We start from the raw sequence: 14476 nt of genomic DNA on the forward strand, positions 1-14476 counted from the left end.
TTTGATTTTCAAGTTCAAACTTAGTGGGGACAAAGGATGGTTGCCATTAAAGATCAGTGTCCCCCTAATCCCTCCTAGTTACAGAGAAGGTAGATGAGGACAGACATAATTTTAATAACATGCACAGCAGAGAAAGCTGCTGATGCTGTTGGTGATAACATGGAAATTTAAACCCAAACTATATACACCTATAACTATACACACACTTCGGCTTATGTAACTGCTGCTGGTTCTCATAGTTTGATGAACTCGCATTCTTTCTGTGATGACACAGGTTGGATCGGTGTATTGAATGACATAGAATATCCTGCTTTTTAGAGGTATGGTCAGTGTAATCATTGGAAAGGCTTTTCATTTTGATACAGAAATACTTGTAATTGTATTAAATGTATTTTTGGCATGTGTTTACCACATAACATTTGGCTGTACAACACAGAGAAGACGTCTTTCTTTATAAGAGAATATTAACATTTCCTCTGTCTCCAAGCTGTCAGTCATTTTAACAAGGCAATACAACATTTCTGTTGCCAATCAGAGCAAAAGATTGAAATCGCAGTCAGTGAGCAGCACAGTTACCCTTGATATGTTTGACAGGTTGACAAGTGCGGGTGGAGCAGCAGCCCCAGTGATCAATGGAGAATCCCAGAATGAATGGCAGCCATTAAGTTTTACACTTATTCATGTATTCCAAAAACACCCTGTTTGAATGCTTAAGTTGAATATCTTCATTTGGTTTATAACAATACAGAATTGAAAATGCCTTACTTGCACATTATCCATAAGATTTTTTGTGAAATGTTAATTTAAAAACGATAAAAGCAATATGAAAATGGGAACCACAAATTTTAATCAGTGCCTATGTGGTGTGTACTTAAAGTAGTTGTGCATCACCCTGTGTAGTGGCAGTGGAGAATATATAGAACCAGCTGCACTTTGTGGTTATACACAGTAATACTTAAATACACACAACATGCACACTATTACAGCACTGAAGAGGGATTAAAAGGGTTGCCATACTATGTAGATTTGTTCAATATAAATGCATTGTTCCTTGTTCCACAACATGTATATCTGTAAGAACGAACAAGATACTTTTTCAAATCCATGTTTCATTTGTGCAGATTTCTCTTGGGCAGTTGCCCAGACGTTGGATTAAAGCTTATCCCAGATAGAAGCAAATCAGTGAAGTTATTCCAAGAACATTAAGGCATGGCTGACAATTTGGCTTTTATTGTTTTACCTCAAAAACTTTCTCCCCAAAACAGTAAACACAGGTGAACGGTGAACCTTTTAAAAAACTATATTCGCACTTCTCAGACCTTTCAAGCAATATTTACTCACCCTCTGTCTCTCTTTGATTATTAAAGTTTTAGATATTTGGGGAAAAAAGACAAAGTTTGACATATTTCATAGTTAAATAAAGCTATTCTGCAAACGACGAATGAAGCACAACAGAAATGTTTGCGATATGTAATACTTTTGTAAATCTAATTATTCCTCTATGGAGCTGATTTAAGGCAGTACAATCAGCTGTTTGTTACAAGTCTCGTCACAACCTCTGGACTTTGACCTGAAATGCTTGAAATTCTATCATAAGGTAGACCGGCTTGTTAATCAGATTCTTTTGCTGCCAGTTCCACTTAACCTTCAGCACAGACATGAATGGCTCAAAAAAGAGATTAGTAGTTTTATAACTGACAGTAAATCATCCATGTCCTGATTCAAAAAACTATATCCCCCAACCTTTCTTCTTTTGAGCAGTGACATCCACCTGCTATTTTACCAACATTTTGTGTCATGATCAGTGAGTAAGGTATGACATGCAGTATAACATGCTCACTGACATCGTCACAGTTTGCACTTTTTTTGGTTCCAGCTAAAAAGTAACTTTTCTGGATCTGGAGGGATTTCATTTTAAAAAATGCTCCAAATGCTTCAAAATTAATTGCAGACACCATAATGGAGCAGGATCTATGTTGGTAGGAAACCGATATTAGTTTCATTAGTCTCCCGGGGAAAGTCCTGTGTATTGTGACCCATTTGCCCCCCGACCTGCCTTTATATGTGGACTTACGGTCTTAATACTACTTCTTTTCTTACTCCTGTCAGTGCATTATGTGATTGCAGCCTTCTGATTATGTGGGTAATGCAGGAATTACTGGTTTATTTTAACATGGGTTATATGCCAGTTCTGTTTTTTTTTTTTTGTTTTTTTTTAAGATAATTTTTTGGGGCTTGCGTGCAGCAAAGGGCCACAGTTTCAAGATGAATTGATTGCTGCTGAGGTAAAGACTAAGCCTTTGTACATGGGGCACCCGCTCCACGTGAGCTTCTGGGTGCCTCTGATGGATTACTTTTTGGTGGAGACATTTAAGAATAGTTTATTAGAACAGCCTGACCTGATGTTCACTTATGTTGAATACCTAAGATAAACCAAGCATGGTACATGCTTTTTTTCTTTCAGTGAAGAATTGGTGACACTCCAGCTGATTTCCCCCAAACGCTGCACTCTCTACACAGAACCATGTATTTAAATGAACTTCCTTAGTTCTCCTTGAGAAACCAATCCCATCTTTTTCTCCATATTCACTCTGAGGAGAGAGATGCGGTTGTTATGGAGTACGGCCTTTTGAAGTGAAGGGAGAAGAGTGAAAGAGCTTAGCAGTGTTAGACAGACTTTTCAGAGTTTACATCTCTCTTTTGTGTCAAAGTCTTCACCTCTTACTTTTTGCCAACAGCACAGTTTCATATAACTTTTGAAAAAGTGTGGACTTTTTTCAAAAGAAACAGGAAGAGGAGGAAAAAGTACACTGTTGTGCACTACAAAAGTATGGAAGAAAAAACGTAGAGATTCAGTTCACAGCGTGTTCCAAATTTCATTCTCTGCCTTTCCTTTTTGCTGTCAACAGTCATTAGTATGGATTACCACATTTATCTCTCTAACTTTGCACAGTCTGTGTTCGCTGAGTTGCGCTGAGGTGGAAGCTGTTTGTGGCCATGAGGTCTCTCTGTCCAGAGAGATGAATTAGGTCTGTGAGGCTACTTCTCAGACGCAGGCAGAGCCGAGAGGTTGTGTGCTGTGCACTCTCCCATTCAGTAATTCAGAGGCAGTTCTGTTCAGGAAATTTGGAGATGGACTATCAACCAGGAGCAGTGGGGAGAACTGCATCAAAAGCATCCTGTATTGCTGAAAGCACAGCCTCTTCTGCTCCCCTCTATCCCTACTTCTCTCTCTGTCTCTTTGTTTTTGGTTTCTTTTCACTAAAGACTGATTGATTTCCTGTATGTGTGCATGCTGGCGTCTCAGAGCACGACACTGGTGTTAGTATTGTATGTCACGGAGGGTTCTTGGTGTATTGATGAGCATTCCCCTAAAAGATTAATCTGCTGATGCAAGACTTGCTTAAGGATGTGAAAAGGATTTCCAAGATGACCCCATGGTGGATCGATAAACGCTAAAGCAAACTATCACTTAATGTCCTGAGGGACAGGCCAGGGGTCCATGCTTGTGTGCATATGGCGCAGTGACATCATTGAATTGTGATGATTGCACTACAGAATGATGCAATCAGCACAAACCTGCAATTCCATAATGAATGTGAATGATGATTAGGCCCACAACGAGCAGATATTGACAACAGCAGCTATCATCATGCAAAATAGCTTCCATAATGCTTGATTATTATTCTTAGTAATGACTGTGGCACTGACTCAATGCTTGGCTCTGTATCTAACAGAGCAATCAGGACTACTGCAGCATTAAGGACAGCTAAATGAGCTGCTTTTACAGATTTAATTACGTACCCTGTGCTTTCTCACCTAACTTCCAAGCCATCACATCTCCCTGTTTAGGCTGTAAATGACTCTCCAGTGTCTTTGTTAAATAATGCCATGTATCCTCCCAAACTATACATTCTGGTGCTATACAAAACAGCTAGTGCAAAATAATTTATGTGACAAGCGGTCAAATCCTGACAACTATTACCCCATTTGCAGCCAGCTGTTGATATTTAACTGAAAGCACGGAAACAGAAATCATGCATAAAAGCTTGTCTTCACGTGCTGTAGCTCACCTTATCTAATGTAGCACGTCATTCTTTATTTGGATGCCCATTAGCTGCCGCTAAGGCAGCAGCTACTCTTCCTGGGTACAGACATATACACAGATAAAAAAAAAAAGGGTCTCATCTCGAATGTGTTCAAGACAAATAAAAGTCGAGTGACGTAAATGTCACAGCATATTACATTGGATTAGACATGTAACTCATATAAAATCACAGATTTATAAATCACATGAAAATCTCAATAAGAACATATTTAACACAAAGATCAAGTGGATAAACTAAAAATAATATATCTAATTGCATTCCAACTTTGTGGTTCAGTTTACTTTAAGTTGCGGTTATTGTTAATGTGTTTCTCTAGTAGTCCTTTAAAACTTGCCTTACTGGGTGCTTCAATTATTAACTTAGCCCTTAGCTCTCACCATGGAGTAACAGTCTGCTTGAAAAGGAAATCCTAATGCCCTGAATGCTGAATGCTGCTGAATGATACAGCTCAGTCAAAGCCACAGTGAGAAACTGTCCATTACATTTACAGTACTTAATGTGGCATCAAAGCTTGCCTTTGTAACTTGCCTGTATAATATCGACCGTGGCCATAAGCTAATTACAGGATAATGGCTCATGTTAAAAATGTAGTATAACAGTAAGCACAGAAGAGTCATACACTTAGTAACCTGACTCAGTGATGTCATTTACACAGCAAGATCTATTTTAAGTCTTCTAACAGAAGTCATCATAAGCTACTGGTCGTAAGTGATGCCCACCATACACTGGAAGACTTTAAAAAGACTAAAGTCTTACACCCTGTCACGTCTTAAGACGGTGTGAGTTTTTAGTCACAGACTAAAAGATTTTTTCAGAATCACTGTTTGTAACAATACAGCTTTACTTTCGAGATTATTTCCCATCTTGCTCCCAGTGCAAACTATTGTGCCAAAGAAATAAGACATGTCAAAAATCTGACTAACTTATAATTTGTTACGAATCCTCAAAAACACAACCTTGAAACACAAGACAAAGGGTGTCAAATGTTGACAGTATTCCTGTAAAATTGGAATCAATATACATGTACAAACTTTATATTTTGGATTTTGTCACTTCAACTCGCCTCTGTTGGTTAGCTACGCTATTTTAGTGGAAGTTGACTGAGATAATGAGAGATGCACTGTTTGCAAAAATAAGATTCCTCACTAAAAATAAGGGCCAGGTGGTGAATCAGATGCACGCCAAATTCAAAAGGGACTCTTTTCCACTCCACAACTCCCCAGATTCTCATCCTCTCCACAGTCCAAGAGAACCAAGACTTGTTCAAGTTTTTGTGCCTCCCCAGAGTTTCTTCCATGTTTACTGTCTGTCTTAAAATCCCTCTCAATCATCACTTATGACCCACTTGAAGTGCGTGGCAGTGTATTTATTGGCAGAGATGTTGCTCTCTGCCTGTATTATGTTATTTTCTTCTTATTTTGTTGTTTGCAGGACACTCCTGGGCACAGTGCGCAGTGGAGGTTGGGTCTTTGTAAAAAGGTAGCAACCAGGTGTCAGATCGTAAACAAAGAGCAGAAAAAACACATATAGCGTGATGAAACGGCAAATAGACAAAACTGGGGTTGGCTTTCTTTTTCGCTGATGATACCGTAGAACTGGGCAATATATTGCCATTACATCGATAATATGATATGAGACTGGTTATCATCTTAGATTTCGGACATTTTAAGTTTTGTCTTTTTAAAGACTACATTACAGTATAGTGATGTAATTTTCTGAACCTACGAGACTGTTTTGTTCAACACTTTGTCATTATATCCACATTATTGATGACTGTCTGTCAAAATGTTACTGAGTTAATATTTTATTAACGCCTCAATAGTCAACTCTACAGTATGGTTGCAATATCAATGTCAATGTATTTGGTTAAAAATATTTTGATATTTGATTATCTCCATATTGGTGCTGCAGTGCTGTTACCAAACAGTAGCAGATAATTCCTGCATAGTTTACGAGCTAAAGTGGCGACTTGTGTTCCATTTTTCACATTGGAGAAGAGAGAACTGGCTAATAAAACCAGAGACCCATCAGAAATATCTCATGGAGATGCAGAACACAATTATAACGCACTGCTTTGTCATTTCCTTCTTGCCTGAGAATGGCAGTGCTCATTAGCCTTTATAGCTGAGATCTCTAGGTGGGGAGGAGGACGATTAGTAGTGTCTTGTGATAACAATGAATTTGGAATTTTGAAAAGCCACAAATTTTAGTGCTTGACAGAGTAATTGTCAAATAATTGGTGTCAATTATTTAAAAACATCCACAATATAATAAGAGAGTATCAAAACATACTTATCTTAGTCATTTTTTGACATAAATAGTCATTTTATCTATTCAAATATAACCAACTCATTTAAATTGGTGTCAGAACAGACATATGACTCAGACATTTTGTCCATGGCTCTAAAAACAGTGTAATCGTATAGCATCGTGTCGATGTTGGCATGTTGTCCGGGTGCCAGACGCCAACAGCTCGCTCCATCAGGTTACAAAGAATTCTGCCAAAAACACCAAATGAGCAAAGTCCTTCTGCTGCACCGCTGAATCACTGTGTGTTACGTGCAAATAGCTCTGCCTGTGGGGGTATGTGTGCTGTGCTTATTTCCTTGTGTGTGCCGAATGTGTGTACTAAAGTGCATATGATGATATGTGTGGCTGTGTGCACGCAGGCATTTGTGAATATCTGTGTATCTGTTTGTGTGTATCTGCGCACCATATCCTGTCTCTCGGCAGGGATTCTTCCTCTCTTCCTCAGCAAACAAACAATGTGGCTGCCAGAGTAGCCATCGGTCCCAACAGACAAATCCTCTGTGGGATCGCCTCACAATGTGGATGCTCTAATACAAGATGTTGCTCAGTGTACAGCTGCACGTAGTGGCACTGTAAATTATAGAAAAACAGTTTTGTAATTAGTTCTAAAGGGCTCAAACAGCATCTGTTTTTTTTAGTTGATACATTTTCATCATCATATTTATGTGTAGAACTCTAAAGGCATTTAACTTGTAAACAGGTTTCCCGCAAATCCTAAAAAGACTTAAAAGGCATTTAATTCATTATTCCAAAAATAAGGCTTTCATTAGCATTAAAAAAAGTCTAAATTCAGTCGATGTAGGATTTTTATTGTTGTTTTTTATATGTTGCATTGAGTGCTGAAATTGAAAATCATTGAACATTTACAGCATCAAAGCGTTTTTTATTTTTCAGACAGTCTATTATTATTGTGGTACAACATGCTTATTTACTATCTGATTACTTGATTCATTCATTTACAGAATAGTTGATTGCTAAACTAATAGATATGTGCAGCCCTAGTTACATTGTAAAATCTCAACATAATGGGTAATGTATATTTTATTTAAAATATATTTGCCAAATGCCTCTAGCATTAATGTTATGCAGATTAGGATTGTGGAACCACAATGCTTAAATGTTGGTTTTGGCCAGGATGCTCAGAGCAGAGCTAGTTAGCTGTCACTGTTTCCTGACCAACATGGGAAACTGCAGATTCAATGAAAATTGGCTATTTAACTAAGATTTTATGGCATGGCTTAAACCAGGAAAGTTAAAATTAAAACTGGTTTCAAATTTTAGACTTAGTGGCACTGAAAAGTCTTTAAAAGTTAAATTTAACTTTAGGCTTTAGGAACCCTGTGTGCAATTCCAGAAATATCAAGACCAAATTTCAGGCCCATGAATCAAAATGCACCAGATGGGAAAATATAAAGTCGTTTTTTAATCTGTGACCCTGCACCAGAGGTGTGGAAATCTTGTCCAATAACCACTGACCCAGTGGCAGCAGATGAGAAAAAGGTAAAAAATTAATGTTCCCTGAAATATTCATGTTTCACAGCAACACACTGAAGAAACCTACAGTGCTCAAGATTTGACTCAAGTTCGCGCTTTAGTTTTCTTGGTTTTTGTGTCTTTCATTGAGGATTTATGAGTGCAGGCCGTGTGTTGCTCGCAGCAGGAGTTGGTTTCAGGTAGTTTTTCTCGTTTGTTATCGTGCCCTTTTCTATGTTACTGAATCCAAACAAACAATGCTGCAGAAGTCAGAAAACATTTTATTACACCTCTGTGAGGTGCATTAACTGCTCACTGAGAGGGTGAGCTAATGGAACTAGATTTTATAGATTTCTTTCAAAGACTGGTAAAGGCGAGGCTATCAGTGAATCAGATAATCCTGGCCCTTATGATGGGCCGAAATAACCCCAAGTAACATCTGTTTTGTATTCCTTAAATCCCAGGCTCATGAGCAGTTTGAGGAACCCAAACTGGAAGCTGTGAGGGAGAACAACGTGGAGCTGGTCCAGGACATCCTCAAGGAGCTCAACCCGATCACAAACAGGAGCCAGGCGGCCGACGAGCTGGTCCGCATCCTGAAGGAGCCTCACTTCCAGGTCTTGCATCTCACGGCAAAGTGTAGCTTTAATTGACAGACACTCAGGCTAAACCTTTGATTACTTTTCAAAGCAATGTCCTCGCTTAATGATGCATGTTGTGCTAGCATGGATTAGATTGATTTGGAGCTACAGTACGCGTTTCAGTCCTTGCAGTGTCTGACAAGAGCTCTGCACAGCATGGGCAGTTTGTAAGACAATGGGCCCCTGGGCACAGACATGTAAAAGGCCCCACCACCTCTCCTACAAAGGGACAAGACACACAGACTGTGCTGGCTTTACCCGTTTTTGTTGTTTTATGTCTCCTTGTAGTTTTCGATATCTTTTTTTGTCTCTTTGTGTCAGTTTTCTGTATCCTTGTTTTTATTTTGTGTTTCTTTATAATCATTTTGTGTCCTGAAGGAGTGTATTTGAGCATTTTAACTTTGCTTTTTTAACTCTTTGTAGCTGTTTTGTGTCTTTTTTTATAGGTTCTTTGCATGTCTTTGTTGTCTTTGCATGTTATTTTGTGTCTCGTTGTGGCACTTTCTGCTCTTGTGGCTTTTTTGCATTTCTCAGTTGTCATTTTATTTTTTTTTTAAGTTATATTGTGTCTTATAGGGGTATATTTGTGTCCTTTTGTTTTGTTTTGTGTCTCTTTGTAGTTCATTTGCATGTCTTTGTTGTCTTTGCATGTCATGTTGTGGTTTTTTTTTGGTACTGATTTTGTGTTTCTTTGTTATTGCATTGTGTCTCTTTAAAGGTCTTTGAGGTATATCTGTGTCCTTTTTTGGTCATTTTATGTCCCTTCAATGTATATTTGTGTCTTTTGGACATTTTTTATGTCTTTGTAGGCATTTTGTGTCTCTTTGTCATATACTTGTCTTTTTTGGTTATTTGCTTGTCTCTTGTAGTTGTTTGTCCTTTTTTGTCTTTCTGTAGTTCCTTTGCTTCTCTTTGAGATCAGAGTTTCTTCCTGGTTCATATGTGTTAATTTGAGTGACATTTTGCGGGATGAGGCTAGGGGACCCGTGACACTTTGGGCCCCTTGGCCTGTGCCCTGTAGGTCTGTTCAGTAATCCATCCATGCTGCACAGAGCAGAGGGAGAACACCTACGTTTTGCATTATATCATGATTAAATTAGCATCTTACAAATTTCTGTAGTGTCATTGTCATCATCAATGTTTGTGTCACCTGCTGTTCTGCTCACAGTCTCTACTGGAGACCCATGATTCTGTGGCATCCAAAAACTACGAGACACCTCCCCCGAGCCCCTGTTCCTTCATGGACGCAGCTCTCAACAATCAGCCCGTTCCCCCAGATGCAGTCAGGATGGTGGGCATCCGCAAGGTGTCTGGCGAGCACCTGGTAAGTCTGCTCAGTTGGCGAGCAACCCATTGTATTCACTGAGGCAGTGTCGAGCTCTCCTGTAAATTGTAAACAGATACAACTCCTCAATAAATGGTATGATTTATGTTTTGGAAGCAGCTCATGCACTAAGTATAATGAGATCCTTTCGTTGCATTGTTAAAAAGGGAAACAAGTCAGATTCATTCTGCCTTGTAGCACAAACGGGGGATTTATCTGCAGAAGGCTGACACATTTTTGATTAAATGCAAGGACTCTGTGATAACTTTGCCAGGTGCTCTGTTGTTACTTTCTTTACCCACAAACTCTCTGCCGACTGTCTGTGGAGTCACTGACAGGTTTGTGAAGGATAATTTCGCACTTTACTGGTGCCACCAAATCCAAATTGTATCAGATGTATTGAAGCTAAAGTGGAGTCTAAATGGGACAAATAAGGAGCAGCAACATCGACTGACAGTAATATAACTGTCACACAAGCAAACACACACTGAATTGTATCTTTCTTTAATCCTAAATGTCTTCTTAATGGAATAGTTGGAACAGTTTTTTGAAGCTACCATCTGGTAGCCATTACAGTAATTGCAGCTTAAGACATTTCTGCATTAGTGTCACCACTCAGCCACGGCCTTTACTGCGTCACAACAATAAACTCACCCCCAAATACTTGCCTTTTAAACTGCTGAGCAACACGGACATTGCAAGTTGTTCTGATGAGTTAAAATTTGTGTTTGTATGAAATTGATTTTGTGTTGTTAAAGTCTAGTAAGGCCACATAACAAATGTTTTTGTTGTTTTTGTCTATGTGTGTAGGGAGTGACGTTTCGAGTGGAGAGCGGTGAGCTTGTGATCGCCAGGATCCTCCATGGCGGCATGATTGACCAGCAAGGTCTGCTCCATGTGGGTGATATCATCAAGGAGGTGAACGGCAAGGAGGTGGGCAACGACCCTAAAGTGCTGCAGGAGATGCTGAAGGAGGCGAGTGGCAGTGTGGTGCTGAAGATCCTGCCCAGCTACCAGGAGCCACACACACCAAGACAGGTCAGTTGGAGGCCCCCAATTCAAATTAAATGCACAAATGGATATTGTACTTCACACTAGCACAGTAAGACAACGTTCACAAGTTTGGAATCGCCTGCCACAAAAGCTTTTTTTGGATACAGTCAGCTGGCTGAGAGGAATACTTTGGAGTGGTTTTTCCTGCAATTTAGGTTGTAAAAAAGTCCTGGATATTATTTTGTAGGTAGGGTTTGTTTTGTACATGGAGAACAAAACACTGTACAATGGTTCAAGCAGACTGACAACTGAAAGGGCAGGAAGAGACAAAGATCCCTCTGAGCAACAGTAAAATAAGAATAGAAGAAATCTGCAGTCATTGGTAAAAGAAACTGAAAGCATGAAAATGTGTGCAGATTTAAACGGGAATAGGTTCCCATGTCAGTGTCAAGTGCACAATGATGACTATTACAAGATGGAATTAATGGATGTGCTGCTTTGGCAAAGCCATTCTTAAAACTTCACAATATAAAAAAGAAGGTAAGCCTAGGGCAAGGGTATTAAACCTTTGGGGGAATCCTTCCCTGGCCATTTTTTTTTAAATATACAAGCTCTTTTTTGATGCTTTTTATGTACTCTGTGACAGTGTTTACTTTTAAGGTACAAAAAAAAAAGAAATCCTAGTGTGAATTAAATCATTTTTGTTGTGAATTAGAAACTGGCAGGCAGACCACCTGGCACCCTGTTGTAGGCCAGATCTGGCCCAAGGGCTGTAAATTGAGTATCACTGGCTTAACGTTAACTAATTTGGAACTAGATCAGAGAATGTCAATTTGACATACTTTAGACTGACAAATAACAGTTTAAACCTGTTCAATTTAACAAGTGAGAAGACTCTAGATGGTCCGAAGAAAACTAGGTTCCCAAAACATTTAGAGCTAAATTGCACTGTTGTGGTTCAAAAAGCAACACTTTTTCTGTTTTTTTTTGTTAGTTATTCTTGTTTTCGGGTGATAACTATTTAGCCTGATAACATAGCCATTATTGAGGAAAGGAGAAAACTATCAATTTAACATGTGATTCCTAACTTTTCAATGGCGGTTATATATGTTGTACTTCTATATGTAGTGCTTTACAAAGGACATACTACTACTACTACTACTACTACTACTACTACTACTGCTACTGTTACTACTACTTCCAAATAATGATAATAAAAACTATATTTAAGTGCCTTATAGTAAGTAAAACTAAAACATTGAACAGCATACAAATTAATAACATAAAACCAAGGAATGTATAGCATAAAAATATATACATTAATAAGGTTACTGTTAACAAATAAAAAAGACCATGTGTAAAATCAAATCAGATCAAATAAGAAAATAATTATTATTAAACAAATAAAATTATTAAATAATTTATATTTTATTTGTACAATGATCATGGGTGCATATGGCTCATGTCTCTTTCATGCTTGTTTAGGAGAGGTACAGCAGCTCCTTGTGTTTAAGATGTCCTGTTGATCTTCCTCATTGAATCTTACACTCTCAGTAAAATAAAAAGTTTTTGACCGTCCATCCTTCAATATATATATATATCATACAAAAAGTTACGATTAGTTTGAAAGGATGCTGTCATTTTCATCAGTCAAGTGAGTATCGCTCAGTGTCCTCGCTGGCGCTATCCGTGCTGTCTGTAACCTTGTATGCTCTGCCAAGAATCATATATCTAATGCTAGAGTGGGACTTTGTAGATGACATTGACTATTAAGCTGTAATACCCGCTTTACAGTTTTTTCACTTATCCAAATATAGAGTAATTTTCTGCTCATACATAATGGATCAATAATTGAAGTCTTCAAAAAGTAGAAAGAAAAAGACGAAGCCCACAGACAGCTCAAGACACCGGAGTCCTTGTCCTTATCATTTTTTTACTTTTCTCCCATGGTTGTAAAGTTTGGATCAGAAAGATTATTTCAGTTTGTTGCACATCAAATATTTGTAAGAAAATGACTCGAGAGTGTTTTAGAACAGCTGAAAAAATCATGATGTAGTCGTGGCTCTCCTTAGGTTATACTAGCTAATGAACACTAGCTTTCTAAGAGTCAGACGAGACTAGACACACTGAAAATGCGACCCAGTTTATAGTGAGGGGAAATATAAGGGTTATGTTTGATGGGAGCATGGAGCACGCCGGAGGATGCAGTACGTACAGCTCGAGATGTGTTAGGCACAAGGTTCTGTGACTGATTGGTCTCAGCAGTAGAGAAGAGGAACACTAGAGCTTCAAGAATCCGTGCCAAATTAATTCCTTACACCAGACCAAAATATACTAGAACATAATCTATGAGAAAATGATGTAGAGGGTGTTATGTGCTGGGATTATTAACACAGACATACACATGTATTCGAAGCTTATTATTGCTGCTGGGCGACAATTAACATACAGTGTACATTTGCTTATCTACGAAAAAAAAAATGCAACTTGACAGAGAATCTCAACTTTATCTAGTTATTTTCAAAAGGGAGACTTTTTACACATAGTTTCATTACAAAAATGGTTTCAGGTCTTGATTATAGTGAAAAACATTTGTTCAACCAAAACTAACCCTTTTTTCATTGCTGAAAATAATTTTAAAAAAAGCAAACTGTAATATTATGATACCATGAGAACAAGATATTTTCTGAAAAGGTGATCGCACTGTGAAAATCTCATACGGTTGCAACCCCAGTTACAACACAAATACGTACCAAATAGTTGTTTGCTGTTATGTTAATGTTCTGAATATTGTATAGAGCACCTTTACGTACAGCCCATAGACTGTATAAAAACAACATGACACCTCCCCAAAAGTGAAGCCAAAAACTCTTGATTACCATCCCCTCAAAGACTGTTTGAGTCATTTTTGGTAGTTCTTATCATGCTGATTCATGTTAAAGTGTTTGTATTTATGAAGTAATTTGAAACTATTAAAAGAGGTCATGATGCCATGATTGACAACTGGGATTTACTCGTTATTGAGTGGGGAGTGTCTGTGGACAAGACCTCAATACCACATTTCCAACCCTGATCATTACTGTGCAGAGTCTGGCTCAATATACAGAAACTGGATTTGGAATTGGCAACAGGGCTGTCAAAAGATTTTTTGTTTTTTTTAAATCACAATTAATCGCTTTATTTCAATAGTTAATAGTAATTAATCTTTTTTTTAATTGCATGTTTCCATTATTTTGCATTTCAAAACAGTTTTGAAGTCTATATTAACAAGGTAAAGCAATTCTTACATTTATCAAGCGCTGTAGTTAACCTCTTTGATTTAGTTTCATCCAAAGGTCTGTGGTAATTCAAACACTGTTGAATAAGGCTTTGTCATCCTTGGCAATGTAGTTTCCCGCTGACATCAGTCTAATGTGCTGCACCTGTGTGCTCAGCTTGTAGGTGGAAGCAACGAACTTTAATCTCATTGTGATTAACACGTTCACGCTGACAGCCCTAATTGGTAGGTTAACAAATGACAGCAGCTATACAGAAGCTGTAAAAAAAACAAAAACAAATCACAGTTTCAGCTGTTTTTTTCCCCCATTGTTCTGGTGAGACCTGTGGAGGACAGCCACCTATCTACC

The 14476-nt window shown here is 38.3% G+C and overlaps 1 protein-coding gene across 4 annotated transcripts in view; it reads left to right on the forward strand.

The window, feature by feature from the left end:
- mpp2b (MAGUK p55 scaffold protein 2b) overlaps nt 1–14476 on the forward strand; it is a 58380-nt gene that overhangs the window by 32204 nt on the left and 11700 nt on the right. For all 4 annotated transcript variants that reach the window (XM_042507697.2, XM_042507694.2, XM_042507695.2 and 1 more), the window contains 3 exons: nt 8357–8509; nt 9702–9857; nt 10668–10895. In XM_042507697.2, the coding sequence (XP_042363631.1) occupies nt 8357–8509; nt 9702–9857; nt 10668–10895 (537 nt within the window). The remainder of the gene's footprint in view (nt 1–8356; nt 8510–9701; nt 9858–10667; nt 10896–14476) is intronic.

This window comes from Plectropomus leopardus, chromosome 19, assembly GCF_026936395.1.
Source record: "Plectropomus leopardus strain MGB_pleo_1.0 chromosome 19, ASM2693639v1, whole genome shotgun sequence".
In the NCBI taxonomy this organism is placed as follows: domain Eukaryota; kingdom Metazoa; phylum Chordata; class Actinopteri; order Perciformes; family Serranidae; genus Plectropomus; species Plectropomus leopardus.